The sequence below is a fragment of the Xiphophorus couchianus genome, chromosome 4, assembly GCF_001444195.1.
Source record: "Xiphophorus couchianus chromosome 4, X_couchianus-1.0, whole genome shotgun sequence".
Lineage (NCBI taxonomy): Eukaryota > Metazoa > Chordata > Actinopteri > Cyprinodontiformes > Poeciliidae > Xiphophorus > Xiphophorus couchianus.
This window is the reverse complement of record NC_040231.1, coordinates 6,270,244-6,294,047: the sequence shown is the minus strand read 5'-3', so window position 1 is coordinate 6,294,047 and position 23,804 is coordinate 6,270,244. Positions and strand designations below refer to the sequence as shown.

Below are 23,804 nucleotides of genomic sequence, written 5' to 3'. Positions count from 1 at the left end.
TAATCTTTTCCTCAACCTAAAAAAAAAGGTGAATTAAAACAGCCAGAGTTTGTTGAAATTAAAACTTTTCAGCATCATTCATGGGTAATTTCTTTACTGTGCCACTAGAGCTATGGCTTTTGGTATCATTCTGTAGATTCCTCTGCAGATCACTGCCTGGACCGAACAAACACTTCTCTCAGCCATGGTGAATCCTCATACAGACGAGGGTCCCCCAGATACTCTGCGGTCCGCTTGTAGAAGTAGTAGTACAACACAGAAGCTACACAGATGGAAAACAAACAAGGTTAAGAAGGTAGTATACTTACTATAAAACGTCTCCAAACACATCGATGATGCTATTTGAGCACTTTTTTATAATCATCAGAGGCATAATTCTATAATAATCTTTAATTGGAATTGTTAATTTTACCAGACATCCAGAGACAAGGGTAGAGTCAAAAACAAGAATGCTTTAAAATATGCAAAACCATCCATGTTTACTTATTTGTATGAGGTAAATGGTATTTTAAAAGGTGGATAAATGATTCTATTAATGTTTGAGGACAGTGCCTTGTATTATATAAAATTTTTTCATACTTAGTATTTCATATGTATTTTTGGAGCTCTGAAATAACAAACCAGCACAAAGTTCCCACCCCCCTCTTAGTGCCATAAGTCTTTCTCTATAATTACAACTGGAATACTTTTGGATGTCTCTACCAACTTTATAAAGACCAAAGATTTGTCACATTTTTCTTTGCAAAATATAACAGGTACAATAGGGACTGAATACATAGTAATTCGCTATGTCAGTATATTTCTGAAGGTGCAACTGGCATGAAATTCCCACAATTTGTCATAAATAATAGCTCCAGTCCAAGAATGCAAAGAAATCAAGCTATAGATGTTCATAAGTATAATGTTAACACAAACTAATACATTTGGTGTCTCTCACAGTAATTTAAAAAAATACATAGGAAAAAAAGATTGATCATGAAATCTATTTAATACTTCAGGCAAAAACAAAAAAAAGCTTTTTTGTTTTTGCCTGAAAAAGAAAAAGCTCATGCATGAAGAAACTAGTCCCACATATTGCTCAGATGTGATTGAGATCCATTCTTCCTAGCTTCAATTCTTTCCATTTGGGATTGAACAAGATTATATTATCTTGTACTAAATGAACATGACTGTTTTGTAATGTACTGTTTTGCCTTTTTACACCTTTTTTTCTTCTTATGTTCAATAATTATCCTCTCTATAATACCACCTTATTACACTGTGGTTTGATTTCTTTGCATGTGAATGTATGAGTTGATACCACCATCTGGAGAGAATTTTATGTCACTGGCATCTTCAGAAATATATTTACAGTTGTGTTTTTACTAACACAACTTATGATAAGTTTAATTCTTATTTTGCGAGCTGTAATTATTGTTTTTTTCTTCCAGCTGGATATGATTTTGCTCAGAGATTTCAGAGTAAAAGAAGCTGAATAAATAAATTACGAAGTGACATATATTTAAGTTTTGCTTACAATTGCAAAGCAACTTCCATTAGTCTGTCAAAGCAAGTACAAAAAACACTTTGAAGACACTGGGTTGTAAAATCAAAACATTTGAAAATGTTCAAGCAGAGCAAATACTTTTGCAAGTCACTATAATTTCAATTTGACATTAGACTAATATGTTTGGATAACATTTTTAAGATGTAGAAATTAAATGATCTTACCAGATCTTTGAAACACAAACAGCACCTGAAGACCATCTGTCCAGATAAATCGGTTTGTGTTTAGCCAGCGCAGATTCTGAAATCAATGTGTAAGAAAACATAATTAATGCCATTCCTTTAGTTAACCTGCAATACATGTAAAGCCATGCTGCACTTGTATCAATCATAACAGATAAAAAAATTTGATGAAAGATAAAATGATCAGCTGTCTTTTCTTTTCCCAAAATCAAAAATTCGGTTTATGCTCTTTATGTGTTTTTGTTCGTTCTGAATAGTCTTTTATACAGGATTTCTTCAGAAGATTTTCTTGATAAAACAAAAAGAAAACATGTATCAAACTTGTATTTATTTTTATGTTGTTGTACACATTTGTTTGTGTTTTTACCATAAGCCAGGAATGGAGTATGATACTGAAGGTCAGGTAGAGAGCGGAGAGCATTATCAGGGCTCTAAATCGCTCCAGCAGTATGGCAACCAGGCCAACCTGGAACACGTAGGTGTTGAATAACATCAGCAGAATGATGATCAGGTTAAATAAGATGCAAATGTCCTGCATGCTGTGGAAAGGAAATATATTTATGTAACTGTCAGCCATAAGAACAACAAGGACAAAGATCTCGTTCTGGTGTTAATATAAGTGGTCTGTTTTACTCTTACTGCTACCCTGCTGAAACCTTAAAAAAAGTTTGACTCACATGAAAAGCACCAACTGGACTGCAGGTTCTGTCCTTAGCAGTTCACTGAAGGAGTTGACAAACAGGTCAAAAGAGAGCAGACTGAGCTGAATCAACAACACGAGGGAGTAGTTGCTGGCATGGAGCATCTCCGACCCATAGGCTGGGTGCCCAGGTGGATTGTGGTTCCACTGTGGATCCAAGGCTGCAGCTCTCCCTCAATCCCACCACAGAGAAACATCAACCTGGACGCAGCAGGTTTGACAGTTTGGATGCCTCAGTGAGGCATTCAAATGGTCCTGCTCTCCCAAATGCAGATCAAGTCCTTTTGATATAACATTAGTGCTTCATTCCATGTTGTTTGGTTGAATTCAGTTTACTTTGGAAAAACAGAAGCACTCTCAAACAGGAAAGCAAGTTTTGGTTTGGAGATGAGCTGCCAACCATTCAGAGATGTCAACATGTTACATTTGACTGCAACAAATCCCGCAGATGCAGCCGTGCAATTCAATCTGCAGACTTGCATATCAGAACTGGTGAGACGTCATTGTCTTGATTAAAAAAGGGCAGATGTCCTGTGGAAGGAAACAACAGATTAATTCAGTTAAAGCAGTTACACCTTTAAGCTGCTGTAACTTACAAAAAACATTTAGAATATTTTACATTTTGCATGCTTTTAAAGACTGAGGAAAGAAAGCTAGAGTTAAAAGGAATCTATACATGTAATAAACATATGTTGTAATAAACGCAACATATGTTTACGACATTAAATTAAATGAAACACAATTATTGACAGCACTTAGAGCATCCAAACCAAGAACTAGGTGGAAATTAATTCAGTTTTTAAATATAAAGTTAATTATCTCCAGAGACCAATTTTCTGTTGCAATTAAAATTACTTTTTAATTGTCAAACAACAGCTTTATCCTCATTTATTCCAGGACTAAAAAAAAATAAAAACATAGGTTGTCTTTTGAAGATTAAAGAGAAATCGAATCCTGTCTTCACTAATATTTCTGTTTCTCAGTGTTATTTTTGTGGTCCTTGCTTCCTCTCATGAAGTTATCAATATGGAGCTGTTACAGTGACACCTGGTGGATCCTCTCACGGTCCCAGTATTTATAGCTCGGCACGAGCATGACAGGTGTGAGAAAGATTAGGGGTACTTCCAAACACTCGGCCATGGAGGAGAAGGCTACTTACTCTTGAAAGCTGGCCTACACAGATTTTAGGTTAGTGGTATTAGGGGCGTTTTTGCACATGAAACGGCACACAGACCACATGCAGGCAAATAAAGGCATCTACATTTTTTGACGGATCATACAGCACATCAGACATTTTTAAAGAAGAACTGGAAATGTTGTCTTACACCTCTTTCTGCATATACCTTTTAATGAAAAATATTGTAGCTGACCTTACGTGAATTATTCACCTCAAAAGAATAGCAATGTAACCAAGCAAGCAACTATTGTTAGTATGCTCTCAGCCTGCAGTTTTTAGTACTGTTCTACTACATCTCCTTATTTCAAATTTCTTTGAAACCTTCAATACATAGAACATGTAATATCCTACCATCTAAAAATGTACAAACAAACTTATGCCAAAACAAAAAACAAACCTGTACTGGAGGGTTAATTTCAGTTGTTGAAGTTCTCTGTGTCTCTCTGAGGGACGCATGTGGCCATAAACAACACAGTGTGCCGCAGACTGACAGCTTGTGTCCTTGCAGCAGCTTTTATCCTTTCATCTCTCTAATAAACACGCAAGAGATTTGTGTCATCATGCGCTTGAGGACAGTCTTTTTATACAGACTCATGTACCAGCAGATGATGTTAAATTTCTGTTTTTATGGTTTTGTCAATTGAAAAATTTTGGATTTGTTTTAGTTCTCAATCAGGCCATGGGGAAATGTGTGGCAAGCATGTAAAATCTCAAGCCTGATTAGATTTCCTACCTGCGCTGTTTGTGTTTCATTTCTTTTATAGCTTAAATGTTTCCATAAACTGGTGGATTTCTTCTTTATTTTCATGTATATGCCTTATATTGACTTGTTTCGCAAACCGAACTGATATTTTACAACCTACACTATACTATGCAGCATACAGTTCATGTAAATACAGGTGGACCGTTTTCTAGGTCATTCTGTCACATTTAACTTCAAGATTACGGTAAGGATTCCAGCAAACTGGAGTCAAGCTTTAAAGTAACTGTTGTCATCTAGTGGTAAGCCTGTACTATTACACACAAGAAACACAAACGGTTACATCCAAATAACTTTGCACTTTCCTTTCCCAATTGTTTTGTTCTTCAGTAACAGCATAAATGCATAATTCAGATACACTCGAGCATGTGCTTTGTTGATTTGCCAGATTGGCAGCTGCATCAATGAAACTTAGAGATATGTATGACCAGAAATGTGATTGCCACAACGTGACCACACATTCTGCAACCATTGAATGGCCGATGTGAAAAATGACTGCCAGGAGATGAATGCTGGCTATAATCAGAATTATAACTTTTTTGAATTCTGAGATTAAAAAGTCTGAATCCTCTGCCGTGTGGAAGACTTTCCTGCCACGCCTGATGAATTCCATTCTTCGCCTCAGGACATGAAAACCAAGAAACAAGGTGGCATAGGGAGGAGTCTCCTAAAGCAGCTCCAGCCTCTTTTTCTGAGCCTAGCACAGATTTTTTTCCTCCTATTTTTTTCCTCTCAGCGTAGCTTCTTTCAGCTAAACGTGGAATGAACATAGGCGACGTTTAATAATATATCAATCATCTATTTCATCTCGTTGTAGTAATAGAAGACAGAAGAAATAGCAGGTGAGTGAAAACAGGAAGTAGTGTGTGGTCAACGTTAGCCCAGACTGCGGGTTAGTTAGTAAACACTACAGACGGAGCTGCTGTCGACCTTGGTTTAGTCATAGACATAATGTGGGTTTAGTTACTGAAACGTTCCGCAGTTTAACACAAAAACTGTGTCTTCATTAGTTTTTACGAGACTGTTCAAAGTGGGCGGCGTTGCTTAAAAACAAACCATTTTCCCTGCTGGTTATGTCAGCCCATTCAGCTTTAGCGCTAGCTTGCACAAAGGTTGGCTTTAACAGTACAGAAAACTGTTTTTGTTTTCTGGAATATAGTCATGTAACCAGCATTTTAGTGGAGACATTTGATATACTGGCATTAAGGAAAAATTTAAAATGTTAATTATAAGACCAGACCCTTCTAGAAACTTCAGGAAAGTTGTACTTTGTGTTCCATTTAAGTTGTTTTGTGCATGAGTCATTGGAGCCATATTTTAACTTACTGCTATTTGATCTGTGATTTAATTTATAAATCTTTCCATTTATCGTTTATTTACATTTTGGAAGAATACATCATGCTTGGTATATCAATGTTTAACTTATGACCTGGGTAGAAAATTATCACTTTGAGTAGAAAAACCAACACGTCAAACCCGTTTTATTGATCCGACGGACACTCTCATATCTTAAAAATTACATACATCAGCCAATATGTTATTGGCTGAATATTATACTTCGGTTGCAATGCATGCAAGTTATGCTACTAACATATCCGCCCTCGTGTATGTTTTTAGAAGAAAAACTCGAAAAGAGGTGAGAAAAATATTATGGCAGTTTTAAGCAACTTATTGCAATTTCTCGTTTTCCTGATGTTGCAAAATCTGGAGTAATGTCTCTTGCTAGTTTGTAAAATATCCAAAAGTTACCAGGCAAGCTCAAATTTGTACATCAAAATAACTTGATAGACTTTGCTACAATAAAAAATGCATTTAAAAAAACCTCATTGTAAAGAATACATCTTTACAATGATTATCTTTTTTTTCTTATTTCTTGTTGAGATTTTACTTTCTTTAAAGTAGAACTGGCTTTCATAATGCCATACCATTGATATGATATGCAAACAGATTTGTTTTTTCCTTTTAAAGTTGTGACTGCTCTTTTTTTTTCTCTCTAAATCTAAACCATTCTTTTCTTTTGTTAACATTTATTCTGTGATGATCTGGTGATGTCAAGGTATAAGGTAAATTGAGTTACATCAGTGAAAGCAAAGTCTAATCATGCAGAACATGCATTCCACAATTCAAATTATTTTTTGTCTGTCTATAGTATGCCTTAATGACAGAAAGAGGCTAATGTATCTAAAAATAACAACATAAAACAAGTGGTTTTGAGGCCAAATCAATGACATACAAGTGCTACATTAGATTTTAAGTACTACTTTAAAATCCTGATTATTTTGTTAGACATAATTTCCTTGTGTGACTTTTTTTATATAAACTATATTTCATAATTTTTTATTTAATATTATTCACTAAGTAATCAGACAGTATCTCAACTGGAAATTATATGTGATGATATTCTAAATAATGACTTAATTTCTAATATATGTTCCCAGTCATACATTCAGTTTTGTTTTTCTTTCTTTTAAGATATAAATAAATGGTTCAAACTCACATATTTTGATTTTATATGAACCTATAGCAAATCACAGTTGAAGTGTCAGATTATTAGGGCATTAATTCTTAAAGGTGACAGTGGAGGCGAAATAACTGGATTGAAAGGATTGCTGAATTTATCATGTGTCTTGTCTAATTTGTTTGACTAAGGAAAGCTTCTCTTGTGCAAGTGTACAATGGATGGTTAGTCTGGCATTGTTTAAGACACTGTAAGTCTTCAAATAAATCCTAAGAGCTGAAAGTATGGTGCTGTTGCAGCTCTGTCAAACAGACAGGCGGCACTGCCTTTAATAGAGATATTTCTTGCCTAATGCTTATCTGAGTAATGAAGAAAATGCCTAATTAGATCCACAAACCATCCAGATTCATTTGAAAGAAAAGCTCACAGGCATTCAAACAGATATCTTTATTCAGCAGTTTTCGTGTTGTGCACTGGAAAGAAAACAAGACGTTGGCAGTTACGTCTTGTTTGAATTTAATTAACAGGAGCACACTAAAAGGCCCCACTGCAACAGATGGAGAGCAGCCACACTCTGTCATATGCGTGGCCACATAGAAACAGACTGCATTGTAAATGTGGGGGTGGGCAAAGGAGAAGAGAGCGTCAGGATGAGACAATGAAGTGGAGAAAGAGGCAGCACGAGTTTGGGCTTGACTGGGAAGTTATCCAAGAAAACTGTGGGTTTAAAAACAGCTAGGTGTAAAGAGCACAGTTACCAGAAAGGCAGCTTTAGTCATTGCAAAGTGTATTATTCATTACTCACTCCTCAAACCTTAGCATGTAGGGCAACTTTGATTAGACGGCTCTCTAATTAGAATATTGTTAATGTGCTTTTAAAATGGATACAATCAGATTGGTTATATTTCAAAACTTGCCATTCATTTATTTCTATAACCTCTTTATGGCTGAAGGTAGTGCTGGACAAGAAAACAACCTCAGTAATTTACTGAGCAATAGAAAACATCAATAACATTGATTAAAAATAGGTTTTAAAATTTAGTAAGGCACATAATGCATGTGGTCCAGCAAGCAGCACATGAGATCACAATTATTTTTACAAAATCGACAAGAGATTAGAAGTTATTAAAGAGATTAAAGTATGTGTATGTATAGTATTTTCTGAGCATGTTTGCCTTTTTAAAAATCTAATTACTAGTATAGAAAGTACCATTCGTAATCCATAAAGTCCAGCAATTCTTAGGAAGTTTTGATTTTAACAGTTTTTTTAAACTCTTGAAATAGTATCTTAGAGATTAAATTGTTAATTTAAGAACATAAAAGTTAGTGAAGCTTTTCAACATTAGAAGAAAACAATGTTAATTTTTGTCCCTGAAAGAGTAGATGTCCAACACCTGAGAAGTGGGTGATTACTCATTAATTCTAGCCTGTTCCAACCTTTAGCTCTTACTCACTTCTTAGTCATGGAGCTGTCTGGATTCAGATGTAATAACTCAACTCACTGATTCTACCCACACTTCTAAAGTAATTCTGACTTCTCCACAGTCAAATTTAACAGTATAACAATTATTTTAGTAAAAATTGTTCACAGTGACTGTGAAGTTAGTTTTACTTGAAATTGTGTACTAGCTGTGGAAATAACTGTGCAAATAACTCCAACTTACAAGTTAATTAAAAAAATATATTTTTATAAACATCATTGTCAAATATTATGCCCTTAGATTGGCATGGACTTGATAAGTTTGGGTGCTTTTTTTATTGAATTTTTATTGTATATTAATAGTGGTATTTGTATTGTATATTAAAAACAAATCACAAGTTGGCATAACGGTTTGATTATGGGTGTCTGTCTACTGTTTCTTTCCAGAATGGGGGCTTATGAGGAGAAGAAGGAAGCATGTGGAACTGTCTGCCTGAAATACCTCCTGTTTACTTTCAACTTTCTCTTCTGGGTAAGTTTCCATTGGGGCATGCTGAGTTGTCACAGATGGTTTGGTAGTAATGTCTCTGCAAATATGCACTGTTGGTAAAAGTACATTTGACTTAAACAATTTTAGCTGAGCTGCTACAGATTGCTGGATTTGGAGTGGAAAAGAAATTAGATGATCAAAATAGTTATTGTTTAATATCTAAAGTTGTCTAGTTTAATCTCGCTGCTAATAGTATAGACATCTAACAGATTTTTAACTGTTTTTGTTTCAATATTTACTGCCAACTTTAGATAGCCTGATCAGATTGATCTGGATTGTAGAAAAAATATTTTAATGTCAACAAGCAGATTTTCTTTTTTAAAACTTTGCCATTAAAACAACTTTTGACATTTACCAAAAGGCAAGACAACATAGCAGAATTCACATTTGTTTGCGCAATGTGGTTTAAATATAGAGATGCAATCAACATAATGAACAGGTCTTCCTGATTGATTTGAATTAACACTTTCCACTCTGTGCATACGTGATAATGAATCAATTCTCTCTATTGAAAATAATGGTGTAAATTACGTGTAGTTACATGAGCAAAGATGTCATAATATTTTTTCACTAAATCAAAACTGAACACGTCTTCATCATTTGTATTCATAAAACATATGACCTTAAAATTCAAGTAGGTGTCTTTAGATCTTTTTACATTTGTCAAGAACTGATTTGATTTTTGAGAATTAATGTAAAGTGTTTGTGAAATTACTACATTTTTCATGTGTACTTACAGGGTTCTTATGTAATCCAGAAATGTATGGAAATGATCTGTTATTGTTAAATATGTAGTAATTATGTCTAAAATATGGATTAAAAATACATGTGATTCTGGACATTTAGTACTTCTAAAATGTAAAAAAAAATATTTAGTACATGACTCAAACATGAAACTTGCTTTTAAATTGAAGAAAAACAGAAAAAGATTAAAGACATTTTCATCAACTAAACCTAAAATTAAAGTCTTAAACATTATAGCTTTAGAGTTTCTATGAACATTACCCTAAAATTAACAGAAAAATGTGAAAAGTTAAATCTGAAACTATAAAGTATGCACATTGTGTGGCACATGTGTGCATGGAGATACTGAACAGAAAATATAAACTTGCTTCATTCAGTTACTAGTTGTAAGTGATATTACTCTTTGTGGGTGCCTGTGAGTTTCTAGCATGTTTTCGTGAGTGGAGAAATTCTCTTATCCAACATGAAATTCAGATGTTCCTCTCACTGCCACTGGGTGTCACCGATGTGTGAGCTTCAAATATTTGTGGATATGTTCTAATAATCCAATTGTTTGGTTTTTAACTCAGAGTTTTTTAACTCTGTTAAAAAAACAGGGTAACCCTTTTCAACCTTGTTATTATTTTAAAGCTTAAACCTGATTCTCTTTAATTCTAACAGATTAAGGCATATCTTATTTATGTTTCTGTTACAATGTGAAGCATCTACTTGTACATGCTTTATATTGCTCAGATTTTTCAGTTCTTGCGTATGATTTTTTCCCCCAGCTATTATGTAATTCGTGAATCAGTGTTAATTACCTCAGATTGTTGTGACTCTTTTTTTCTCTCTTCTTAATTGTGACAAGTATTTGCTTTTAGGATCTTCCTATTTTAATTTGTATTTGATTAGTTTGTCTTGTTTCATGCTCAAAAACATGCAAGCCAAATCATTGCTTTTAAAAGTTGTGAATACTTACAAGACCACAGTTAAAGTCCGTCTTTTTTTGAGAATCATTTTCTCCATGCAAATGTTTTGTCCTTTGTTTCTGGGAAGGAAATTTATTTTATATAATTGAAAATGCTTTGTTGACCTTTCAGATTTTTGTCCAGTTCTGTTAAACCTTGTTCACTCTTTCAAATTCAGAGCAGAATTTTTATGAAAATAACCATAAAAAATGTTTTTTTACCTGAACATCAGTGTGAAAGTTTTACTGCTACCTTAAACTCAAAGTTTAAAAGGCACTAAAACAAAACTTATGCAATTATCCTAAATTGACTCAAATGCAGCATGTGTTTTAATCCAATTCTGAAAACTTGTTATTAACTAATAGAAAACTTAAGGATACCAAACAGTCCACTTACTTCATTTTAAGCACCTAACAGAATGAAGCACAGGTAAATGAGAAAATCTGGATTGCTTTGCACTTTCTGTTAACGAAACATGACTGCCACACATATCCATCAATTTGTTCCATTCTGTTATTTCAGTAAAGAAAATAAAACTCAAGTTCTTGTCTATAGTTATTCTTTAGATTAACACATCTTGTGCTAAGCTCTGTTTTTGTCCTTTAGATTCTTATTTAGACAATGTGGAAATTGAAGTAAACTTTTTCTCTCTGGAGCTAAAGTTTCCTCTCAATTATTGCAGTTTTTACTGCTTTCTGGACCAGAACGTGAGTGGTTTTGCTTTTACGCTCTGTCCACTGAAAGAAACCTGAATCCATCCTGTGCCTTTTTCTCCCAGCTGGCAGGAGGCGTTGTGATGGCAGTGGGTGTTTGGACCTTGGTGGAAAAGAACGACTACATAAGCCTCCTCCCCTCCAAGACCTACGCTGCCTCCGCCTACATACTGGTCCTGGCTGGAGCCATTGTCATGGTAACAGGCGTGCTGGGCTGCTGTGCCACTTTCAAGGAGCAGAGGAAGCTGCTGGGAGTGGTAAGAGATCACACCAAGGTAGAAAGATAATGGAAGCTGTATGCAACTTCAGTGCTGTGAAAATATCACAATGTGTGAAACAGAAGTTGCTTCTGGTGTACAGCGTCAACAAAATGAAATCAGAAAATACAAAATGTTTTTTCTGCCACTAAGCACAACTGTGGAAGCTGAGTTTGTAATAATGTGGAGTGATTCTTGTTTTTTTTTTTCTTGGCATGTGAAAAGATTTTTCCTTACTTTCAGTAAGCCAAAACGTATTAAGCAAATATTAAAACCACAGTTCTATTTTTCCAGTACTTTCATGTTATGAGATCCCAGCTAATATATTTCTCTTCAGACAAAACAGACATTTGGACTCGGAACACAGACTCGGCACAGAGTCTTCCAATAAAACCACCTCCCAACAATCCCAAAACAGTTTTCTCATACAGACATTTAACTCTTGTGACTTTGTTCCAAGGGTGAAATGGGGGGACGATGTGGTTAGAACCATTGCCTTGCAACAAGAAGGTTCCATGCTGCTTCTGCATAGAATTTGCATTTTGATAGAGAGCTCATCCATGTACGGTTTCCTTCCCACAATCAAAATACATGACTGTTAGTTTAATTAGGTTTTCTGAATAGTGACCAGTTTGAAATTCTTGCTAATAGACATGACCATATTTGGCCATATTTGACTTGTGTCCATTCAGTTGTAAGCACAAAAATCCCATCTTTTTCTGATCATTGATCATACCCTGGTGCTGTCAGGATCTGCTTACCACAATGTGATGGAACTTCTCTGACCTCTGAGAAGAGGTCTACTCTAGTCTAGTCCCATCCTTATCATTGTAGGTTGGGGACTTTCACCGCTGCTCTCTGGCAACAGCCGCAGATTCCCCCACTTATCTTCCCTTTGATGTCGTCCATCCAGCGTTGTCTTTGTTTTCCCCTCAACCTCTCCTGTCTATTCTGTACTAGAGAATGTGGGTGGAGAGGTTCTGGGCCTTGGACCAAAGCAGTGCATCTTCCACCTTTTGACAATTGCCACAAAACCCTGCTTAGCTAGAATTGTAAGCCAAAATAAAAAATGTTTGTAGAAAAGATTTAAATAGAGCAATTATTGGAGTGTCTTTGCTTTTTAAAGGTAGGCTGCTTTAGAGCTCCGGGTCCACTACAGAAAAGACTTCGTCACCTCTGGTTTTTAGTCTGGATCTGAGGGTATCTGAGAGTATTTGACCAGTGGATCTAAGAGCCATCGGTCTCTTCTTGAGAGGGAATAAGATCAGATAAGCAGTGTGGTGCCAAGCTGTCAAGACTTGCAGGCCAACAGTAAAATATCCAACTGAATTCTGTAAAAAATAGGAAGCCAGTGCAAGGATAATGTAAAAGCACCTTTTGCTTTCAGACAGGAGTCAAGCTGCTGCATTGTGTACAAACTGCAGATGCATTAGCAATGCCTGATAAGCACAAACATACAAGGAATTGCAGTGATTCAAGCGAGATGTAAGAAAGTCATGTGTTACCTCTTCAAAAGGGGTCTAGCCCTTAATTTAATTTTGTTTAAACGATGATAAATAATACAGTTTTAATTAATTATGAGCTACTAGTCAATTTATAGCTACATTTTCATTTTCTTTCCTCATTTGTTCCTACAAACTTCTCAGTGTTTCTATGGAATTGTAACTTAAAACTTGATATACTGCTCTTAGCTTCAATCTATGTATAGCAACCTAAAAAATTCCACATTAATTTAATCAATTAGATTTTTAACTCAGGAATTTATTTGCATGTGACCTTTTCTTTTCCAGTGTGATTTCAATGCTTGATACTTTCTGAAGAGTTGAGATTACAGCGATGAATCAGCATGAACGAATATACTTGTCGGCAAGGAGAGATGCTATGTGGATTGTTAATAGAGGTTGAACATAAAGACAGGAAGGAGGGGAGAGTGGAAAGGTAATTGTTTTTTTTTGTGTGGGTATGTGGGGGTTCTCACCTGTTTCTTGCTGAGAGCACACATGCACTGATTGGCACCTCTGTTGTGTAACCTGAAGGTCACAAGAGCTGATGTCTTCAAAATGATTCCCTCCACAGCTTCACTGCAGTATTTTGCTGCTTTAAGGCCTAAATAGACCAGCTGCTGTTTCTTTTGATTAAAGGACTTTTAGGGAGGATATAGATGATGTTTACGCTACATAGAGGTCAGGAGAACAAAGATCCAAAGAGCAAACTGCAAGGGCCAGGCTAGGGAGGTTTGGTGAGTTTCTCCAAACACTTACCTTCATTGTATTTATATTTGAAAGAAACAGAACAGGGAGAATAATGGCACACAGTATTCGGTGTGTCTTTATTTAAATTCTTCAGATTAAGAATTTAAATGGAGTTTAATTCTTAGTGGCTAGATTCAGCAGTGGAAGAGCTAATTCATTCAGTTTCTCTTATTTTTTTATTCTTGCTTACACTCAGTGAGATTTTTGCAGAACAGAAGATGTCAGCTTTGATTGTGCTAGTTTTTCCACTTTTTTCTTTTTTTAAGGAATAATTAGTTTAAGCTCAGTTTGTCAAATTGCATGGAGAGTAGTACTTTTAGCAGAGAACAAGAAAGCTAAGTTGAGTTTAGAGAGATCTGGCCCATCATTTTAAGTTCTTAAATTTCCCATCCTTAAATTTGGAAATTTCAGAGTTTATAATCTATATTTAAGAAATACAAAGAAACTCAGTAATGCTAACATTTCTTATGTATGCTAATATAAGATTCAATGTCTACACATATTATATGATATTGTCTTTGTTTTAAAGTATTTATTTAAGAAAACCATTTTCACAACCACTCCCCTTCTCAACACTGACTTCTGCTTCAAAGATAAATAATTATTAACATTTTGAGTTTAGATGACTTATCGTAATTTTCATCATGTCTTTATAGTTTTTGAATAGAAATTAGACCTGCTCAAAACTTATTGGCAAGTAAACGCGCTCAAAAAATTCAGTATATCTCATCTTGTTGTTTTGTTTTTTCTATTTGCTCTCTTATATACTTTTGTTCTAACTTTTTAAATGTTTTGTCAAAAAATGTTTCCCTTGAATAAAAGACACACATTTAGTTCTTAGTTCTCTACCAAATCTAACAAGCAAAAAATGTGTTCTGTTTCACAATCTTTTTCTCAATATCCATGTCTTCTTTGTTCTTTACCATCTTTCCTTATCTAAATGTATTTTTTGTCTCCCTTTGCTTTTTATTGAATGTTTTTATCTCGAGCAGCAGGCTGGGTGCAGAAGCAAAGGTTAAAGAGATTGCTGCTTTGGACTTCATTCTGGTCAGAGCTGCTGTTCAGAAACCTGATGAGCCTTTCGAGACTAATATGTTTACTGCTCATGAACCACAAATGAATGCCGTTATTGAGTCAGCCAGGGTCTTTGAACAATCGCCTAACCTTGGATGCATCATGCCCAGATCAACTCTTGGGATGATGTGATATAATAAATGCACAGGATTAAATACACTAGGTCTAAGAAACCTTAATTGGATAGCAGATATTGTGTGAGCTGAAGCAGAGTCTTGGTTTAAAATCTGGGAACACATTCTGCTTGTGCCTGTGCTCCTTGATGCATAGTGAAGAGTGGAAATGAGAGTCATGAATCACAGAGAAGGAATGAAGTTGTCAGGTGGAAGATGGCCAGAAATGGAGTGCATCAAGGTGTTGTTTTGTATGTTTGTGTGACTTTAGTCAGGTCCAAAACGAGGCAAATTTGTGAAATAAAGTGTTCTCTTTAAATTTTAAAGCATTAGCGTTTTGAAGTTGTTAGTATTTCTTCATACAAAATGTTTTATTTATGAAATTCAGATTCCAAAAAAAAAGCTGTCATTCAGTATTTGTATTCTCCGGGAAATCTGAGTGATCATAATTAATGAATAATTTACAATATCTTCTTAATCTTGACATATTTTCAGACTTTAGACATTTTAGACCTCACAATAAAATCTCATCCATAATTATACTTGTAAGATGCTCTGATTTATGCCTCTGTAATCTTCAAACTTGTAGCCAAAATACTTTATTGATGTTGCACAAAATGTAGGAAGTTTCAACTAAATTAATAAAAATTTTATCAAAAAGTTAATTGAAAGTCACAAAAAAAATACCAATTGAAAAGGGATTTTTTAAATACACAAATGTTGTGTTATATCATATTATGGTGTATATGTAACTTGACAGATATCCAGCGGACAGCCATCGACACCCTGTGCATGTAGTGTAAGCTACAAAAGGTCTTTACTAAATATGGTACCTGTTCAGGGAGCTGTATTGAAGCATATTAATGGAACATTGAGTGGAAGGAAAAAGTGTGGTAGATAAAGGTGCACAACAACCAGGATAACCACGGCCTCTTTTCTATCAGCTGAGCCTACATAGTCAAATTCAACATTGATATATTTGCTGTCTACAAAGAAAATATTTTTTTCAGACATACAGTTGTTACACGATGCAGTGCTGTGGGAATCAAAGCTTCAGTAGGATTTTTGCCATGAGTTACACTGTGCCCTGATGTATAGAGGGAGAAGAATGGTGGCTCAGATGTAAAGTGACAGTCTGTGAGAGAAAATGGGCCTGAAATCATGAGAGGCCCTTTTAAGTCTTTGCACTCAGTCATTCAGTCTCTACAGGCGACTAAAGGTTGAATATCACACCCTGCATATCTACTGCAGTCTGTAGAAGACAGAGTAGTTTTTATAAGGAAAAATATAGACCTATTGCCTTACTTTGTTGTGTACTTACACTTTAATTATAGTAATGCAAAAATCTATCTTACTACTAAAAATCAGAAACTATATGGGAAAACTCCTAATGTTAAAATAACCAGACATAAAATATATATTTTTAAGTATATAAGTAAATGTATAGATAAATAAAATATTAAAAGAATAAAAAGCTATTCTTGGAATTTAAAATGTTACAATTATATGTTATTTTCACATTCTAAGATATATTATTGCGATAACCTAACTCTTGGGTGAAATGTAATTTCACACTAACACTCAAAAATCCTGTGTTAAAGGCCTTGTTTTCCTGGTAATGTCCCAATCAAACATTGTCAAAATTATTACATTGAACGTTTGTGTTTTGTTGAACTTCTAAACGTTTCCCTTCGTCAGCATTCATAGAGCTGTTCAAAGATTTAATCTGGCTGAGCCATCAAAGTTGGAGAATAAGTCCACCACGAAGCTGAATTTCTCTCTGTGATTGAGGCGGACAAAGGGAAATTCAGGCCAAGCTCTTGGTCAGATAATATCGCTTCTTGTCTCCTATTCTGAAGAGGGACATGCTGCTTTTTCTTTTGGCAAGAAATGACAAAGCCTCACTCTCCCTCCTTTTTCCATAGTTCACGAATCAGATGTTGATAATAAACTCTGAACAACAAAGCTCTCTGAATAAGCAGAGATTATAACTGTGATAAATTGAAGGTTTGAAGCTCTATTATCTATTACTTTGAGTCAAACTGCTGAAAATTCAAATTGTCTGAAAAGGAAGGGGGTTGTTTTTATAACTTGGTTTTTATTGTATGTCATCAGGCTTTATTTGTAGCACCGTTGTACATGTAATATGTACAATCATATTTTCATGTTTTTTGGGTTTTTTTTTTACTTGGATGCCCACTGAATTTGCATCATTGCTTAATTTTAACACCCCACAATTTTGCCCTGCATCACTTTCATTGCAACATTCCCAAGCAAATCCCTTCCCTCTAGAAATACACAAATGGCAACAAATTAGAAATGGGTATTGGTTAATATGTGCCCATTTTACTTTTGGATTACCTCATATTAACACTGATATGTGTGCAGTAACTGTATTACTTTTGTATGCAGTCCTAAATGCAGAGTAATGCCATATTTCTGTTCCTTATAGCTTCCCTTAGCAGCTGAAGTTAGGAGGTATAGAGAGAGACACTTGAGTCTACACTTCTCTTGTGTGCAATGTGGGTTTCAAGGAGGTGAAACACACATTGCACACAATAGACTGTACAGTATATTCTTTAATAGGTTCAGTTTTCAGTCTGACAGTTCACACAATCACACACAGTTCACCAAGCACTGGCTAGAGTTCAGTGAACTGTTAGAAAAACACTTTGTATTCTCCAACAGTCATGAGTCAGTTATGCAAAGATTTTACAATGTTACAATTAAAAAACTAAAACTGCAATAACCTTTTATACAACTGCTCTTTGGGTTTCAAGTAATTTTATTTTGTTGAATCCCTCCATTGTGGTCTGCTTGATGAAGATTGGAGCAGAGACATTGGCTGAATCCTCTGTTGCTGTCAAAATTGTCTTAATTGCTAACGTTAAAGAATCAGCAAGGTTTCTGAAACCTTTCTCTGTTTCCTTGTGTTGTTTCTACCAGGATATATTGGCAGAAAGTGTGCCTATTTCATTTTCCCCGTGTTTGTTTAAGCATTTTCATCTACACAACCTGAAATAACAAATCTGGGTATCCTATCCTCTGTGTGGAATACAAAATAAAAGCTATTGTAATTGTTTTCAGTATATCTGCTAGTATTACTAAATAGTATTAGTGCAGATTAGGGATGCTTTGTTGGTTGTTAAAATCTCGTACCGTTGGCCAATGTCTAACAGTAGTATTTCTAACTCTAGACAAAAAGAATGCCTCCAAACTTCTTTAAGTTTTGCTACTTTTGTAGCACTGCTGCAGCTTAAGTAAGGATAACACAATGGTTTTGTAATAGAAAAACTATTTGAGATAAATCAAGGGAAGCAGGATTAGACACAGCCACTGAGCTGTCACATGTAATTTATTAGTAAGTTGTCTCTTCATCTCATTACTGTCCAATAACTGTGTGTTCCTTCTCCTCTGTTCTTTCTGTACTCAGTACTTTGTGCTGCTTCTATGTATCTTCCTGTTGGAGATCCTGGCTGGTGTCCTGGCCTACATCTATTATCAGCAGGTAAGCCATATTTATCAAATAGAATGAATAGAAAATCAGCTACTCGCATTCTGAAAATTGGTGTGCAAAAAGCACTAGATATTCAGATGAATATCTCAATACAGTACAATTTTGAATCAAACCTTAATAAATCTACATTGCAGCTGTTAGTAGATGTGACTGTACTAAACAAAAAGTGATCATCTGGCATCAGATGAGTTTAAGGTGTGTAGCAGTACAAAGCGTGCTACTATAAAATCAATAGAGCATGCTGGCAGTGTTTTGTGGCTCCTAATCCAAGCACGCAGTCAAAAACCTTGTAACAGAACATAGACAACTGTTTCTTTTCCCACATGGCTTGTGCTCTGCTGTAATCCTAAACGCAACAAAACCAGCATGATAAATGAGATTGCTGGAAGGAAACATGGGACAGCCCATTAAAAATATGAATATCTGACTGCCCATATTACTTGTGGTACATTTAGTCCAAATGGAATGAAAAATGCCTCCAGTAGTACACACATCAAGGCTGAATGCTTTGGCAGCACTTTATGAGACCATTTGTTTGAACTTTTCTCACTTATACTAGCAACAGGCTAGGCTTTATTTCCACACCTGAATGTATAAATATTTGGTTTATCTCATTTTAGCTCATTTAAAATCCAAGCTGAACCTCGCAGCCATCTCAGTGTATTATCTTCCCTTCACTGTTAACATGAGCAAATAAGATGTGTTTTATCCTGTGTTAGCAATGTTGACTTGACATTACTCTTTCTCTAGAGCTAAAGTTGGATTGCTTGTAGCTCAGCAACTGGAGAGTCTTGAAGTGTATTGTAATCAGTGTAGCTACTTCAATTATTAAAAATATCTAGTTTATCAGCAGCTTACAAACATTATTGGTTCATGTCTTTCTCTTATTAAGGCTTGAAACAATATTCATAGTTTTAGGAGCTAATTTCTCTCAGATAGCTCACAGCCAGTTTTCTCATTACATGACCTTGTTTCCTTAATTTCATATATATTGAAACTTATATCTTTATTGAGTTATTCAGGAGTGACATATACACTGCATGATTTTGATAGGATTGTGCAGTTGTATCTACTGTCATTTTTTTAGGGACCATTGCTGATGTCTTTCTATGTTGGCATTCTGCTGATAAAAACCTGAGTGCTCATGCTGTGTTGCATTTCCCTCAGTAGATGATTTCACATCACAACTGAGGCAATGCTCTACCAGTCAACAGTCTTCTTGTTAAATAAACATGTTTCCACCACAGCTTACTGCTGTTGATGCGAGAAGCGGCCATATTGAAACACAAAGTTGGACTTACAAATTGTAACTGGTCATAGTCAGAATCACTCCCACTTTCCGAGTGGGCAGTCCAACGTCAAGGGGCGTTCCTGTTATTTTTCCAACTACCAAGTTTTAGTTTCCGACCTCCAACTACAAATGAAACGCACCGTTAGAGAAGCAAAGTGTTAAGACATCTGCTTTTATGGAGGAACTCGCCTGTGTTTGATTAGCTACACCTGTCTTGTTCTTTCCCTCTTACAGTTTCAGAATGAGGGAAACTCCTTATTTATTTGCTAGATATTCCATAGAAAACATTTAAGCTTAAAAAATCTGGGGAGCTGCAGCTATTTGGTAGCATTAACAATGTTGTGATTGCTGTGCCATACTGTCTCTGGATGTTTCCACTTCACTCTGTTTCCCAAACTGTCAACAGGTATTATGGAAATCTTAACACCTGCATTTCACTTTCCTATCTTCCCTTCCATCCTCTCCTTTTTTGTCATCAGCTCTCTGTCTATTGTCTCTCTGTCTCCATCTTCCATTCATCTTTTCATCATTCATTCCCTTGATATCCCCTTCATGCTTTGATTTCCAGTGGTTCCCCAGCTGGCTTGTTGCCATAGAAACTGAGCCCCACAGACCTCCTGCTCCTCCAGTGAGCATTTTTCTGCCACTGCTTAAAGAATAGAGAGAAATACAGACTTTATTTTCCTTTATACTGGCTTTACTTACTGACTGCAAAACTGCCATCTGTGGCATGTATTGATACAATAGAGATTTTATCCCTGGTATTACTTGTGTGCTATATTTAGTAAACTTGGCGGTTGCAGCTAATTCATCACTTATGTTCATGCTTTGTGCTCAGACGCCTATTGTAATTGTACTGGGTAGCTGCAGCATTTATATGTGGCTGTCTGTTTGGATTAACAGCTGAATGACGAACTAAAGCAGAACCTGAAGGCCACTATGACCAACAAGTACAGACAGAGTGATGAAAACGAGCACATCACCAAGGCTGTTGACAAGCTGCAGCAAGAGGTAAGTAGATAGATAAATGCACAGATGGGCATTTCTACAAATATTACAGAAAAAAGTTGCCATAATTTTTTGGCAAAACCTGAAAATCTATAAAACTCTATGAATATGATGGCTTTTGGTTAGGTTTGTCTGTGTACCACCAACATTTGCACAGTTTCTGATTGGACTGAATTTTGCTTACCTATAATTCTCATTATGCTAGAGATTTTTATGACTGGTTGAGTCAAAACAAATCTGATTCTACTATTTATGTCTTCAACTAATCCTGAAGGACTTTTCCACTCTTTGTGGAGGCATTCTACCCCTAGCTATGCCATTTGTCAGCAAGAAAGAATAAATCTCTGATGTAGATGGAACTGATTAGTTTATATCACATTGTGTGTTTTTCAAACCCTTTGTGGTTTTTTATATCCTTAGGGTTGGAAAAGTTAACACTATTTTCAAGTAATCTATTGATAATGACATTTATCGTTTCTCAAAGGCAAAATTTAAATACATTTTAATTTTGTTAACACTTAACACCAGAAAATATTTTAAATATCCAAAATAAAAATGCAACAACCAAAGAAATTTATAAAACTAATCTATCCTTTGTACATATTTGCAGTTTCTCTTACATACAATGGCTTTATGCTCGAGTTGCTTTTTCCGGTTTTCCTTGATTGTGACAGTTTTATATGTTTTGGTTTGATTAAATTTCCTAGTTCAAGATGCATAACTTCCTTCTTTTCCATCAGTTCAAGTGTTGTGGGAGCAACAACTCAACTGACTGGGTGGAGAGCAAGTGGATCCGCAGCGCAGATTCAAAGGGCAGGAAGGTCCCTGACAGCTGCTGTAAGACTGAAATTGACTTATGCGGTCAAAGGGATCACCCCTCCAACATCTACAAGGTGGAGGTGAGAACATGTTGCGTGCTGAGGGCGAGTCAGCTGTATTTCTGTCCTGAAATTTCAGATTAGACAGTATGTGCTGCAGAACTGTACTGCGTATATAGCATTTGTTTGAAGTGAGACTTTAACAATACTCCCACATGTACTGATGTAACCTGAAGCCACTGTTTGTTTTTTCATTTAGGGCGGTTGCATCAGCAAACTGGAGAAATTCATCCTGGAACATCTGAAGATTATTGGAGCTGTCGGCATTGGGATTGCATGTGTACAGGTGAGTGTGTATATATTTATTCAACTTAAGGAGGTATTCAGTAAACATAATAACCTATGTTACCTTCCTTCCCTCTGGTCTGCAGATTATTGGAATGGTGTTTACATGCTGCCTATACCGAAGTCTGAAGGCAGAGCCATACTAAAAGAGTGTGGGTGAAGGAGGCAGCCTTATTAGCCACGTACTATACTCAAATAGCTCATAGGTTCTTTCTTTATTTTTTACACTGGAGAATTAAAGAAAATGCAAGGGATCTAATTACACATCAGAGAATCCCATTTTAGGAAACAAAGGGTGGAAAAACACTACAAACCTTTTTTATGCAATTAGTGCACTCAGATTGCAATCTCTGTCTTGTCTTCAAAATCACAGCATAGGGAGGAAGAGCCTCTGAAAGGAGCCAATGGGAATTTTAACACAGATTGTTTAAATTAGTTAGGAATAGCCTCCTAGAGACTTAGGCAATGTTGTTTTCTGCCACACTGATTCCCATAAAGTACTTTTAATACACATGGGATGGCTGGTATGCGGGAGAGTGGTGTAAAGATCAGTAGAGTAAAACTGGTACTTTGTAGAAAGTGTTAATCCTGAATCTAACAGCTTCTTTATACCAGCATTATGGGCTATAATAAGCTCAAACCTTTAAATCTGACAACATTTTGTGTCAGTAGTAATGCAAAAGTCATGCATTTCAGATTAGAGTGGCCTTTTAAATATTTAACATTATTGCAAGTCATTTCAGGATTTTACGTTTTGCTTTTACTTCCTGAAGTGTCTTTATAATAAAAATATGTTTTTAATCAACTCTATTGCATGTTATTAGAGCGCTGCTGGATTAGTTGGTGTCTGTCACAGCTCATGTGCTGTTGGACAGTTGGAATGTTTAAAAGCGAAGTTAAAATAAATTATGCTATGATGCATGCAAGAATAACGTTGCTTGTAATAAAGGACCTACTGTTTTTGATTTTTGCCTCATAACTATGCCAAAGTTATAAACAACAAAATTAAGCCAACTGTATCACATCAGTGGTGCTGATGTTTCCTTTTTGATTGTACTTCTTAAATTAATGTTTTGCTTACTTTTTTTTTTTACAGCTTGACTAGCATTTTGTATTTAACACACCTGTAAGAAATTATTTCCACACATTTGGTAGTGATCATTTAATGTGTGCCTTAAGCGTAGCACTGAATTAACCTACTGTATTTTTCTTTCGATTGTATGATGTTCTTTGAATAAACACTGATCCATGCTATTATTTGTTTTTGTGTGTGTGTTTCCCCAATCAAATCTGTGCTGCAAAAAACTTAAGAGTAGAGCCACCACTGGGCAACAATCTTTAAGAAACATGCAGATGTATAATGGAAATCAAGTGAAAAATCTCGACCTACGGTCTGAATCCAAATGGAAATATTTTGACAACCGTATATCCTCTCCCATCTATTAAAGCTGAGGTATGCAATTTTTATAATTTTTTATGTTTATTAAAACTATGTTGTAACATTATGATATAACATGGATAATCTGTTGCAAAAAATCAAGTTTTGACTTCTCCCAGGGTAAACAGAAATTAAGGTCTTAGCGGTGGCAATCATGCTCATGTATGCGGTACTTACACGTATAATCAGACACTCCTTACTCTGATTGATGCATTTTTTCAGATGGCAATAGCATTGGGAGGAGTTAGAGGAGCTTGAATTTCTTTCAGATAATCTGTTTCATACTATCACAACATGGTGACACACAAATATGTATTTTTTTCTCATAAAAGTGACATACCCCAGCTTTAAGTGCCACTTTGTTAGTCTGCAACATGAACTGCATTGAATTTTAAGGTTGTAATGTAGTAGCTCTTTAGTTAATTTGATTTAGTCTAACAGACCGTACGCTCTCACAACACAGTTTACAGACCATGTTGAACTAAAAATTACAT

At 35.5% G+C, this 23,804-nt stretch overlaps 2 protein-coding genes across 2 annotated transcripts; one reads left to right on the top strand and one right to left on the bottom strand.

Moving 5' to 3' along the window:
* Positions 1–82: 82 nt before the first annotated feature.
* LOC114142458 (transmembrane protein 138-like) lies at positions 83–4,102 on the bottom strand. Its single transcript, XM_028013753.1, has 5 exons — positions 4,003–4,102; positions 2,406–2,959; positions 2,096–2,267; positions 1,711–1,786; positions 83–262 (listed from the first exon to the last, which is right to left on the bottom strand). The coding sequence occupies exons 2-5, from the start codon at positions 2,531–2,533 to the stop codon at positions 150–152; spliced, it is 489 nt and encodes a 162-aa protein (XP_027869554.1). The 5' UTR covers positions 2,534–2,959; positions 4,003–4,102; the 3' UTR covers positions 83–149.
* A 929-nt stretch (positions 4,103–5,031) lies between these two features.
* On the top strand, positions 5,032–23,126 carry cd151l (CD151 antigen, like). Its single transcript, XM_028015350.1, has 8 exons — positions 5,032–5,207; positions 8,691–8,775; positions 11,263–11,454; positions 18,327–18,401; positions 20,605–20,712; positions 21,450–21,608; positions 21,787–21,873; positions 21,959–23,126. Exons 2-8 carry the CDS (start codon positions 8,692–8,694, stop codon positions 22,016–22,018), a joined length of 765 nt encoding a protein of 254 aa, XP_027871151.1. The 5' UTR covers positions 5,032–5,207; position 8,691; the 3' UTR covers positions 22,019–23,126.
* Positions 23,127–23,804: the final 678 nt, after the last annotated feature.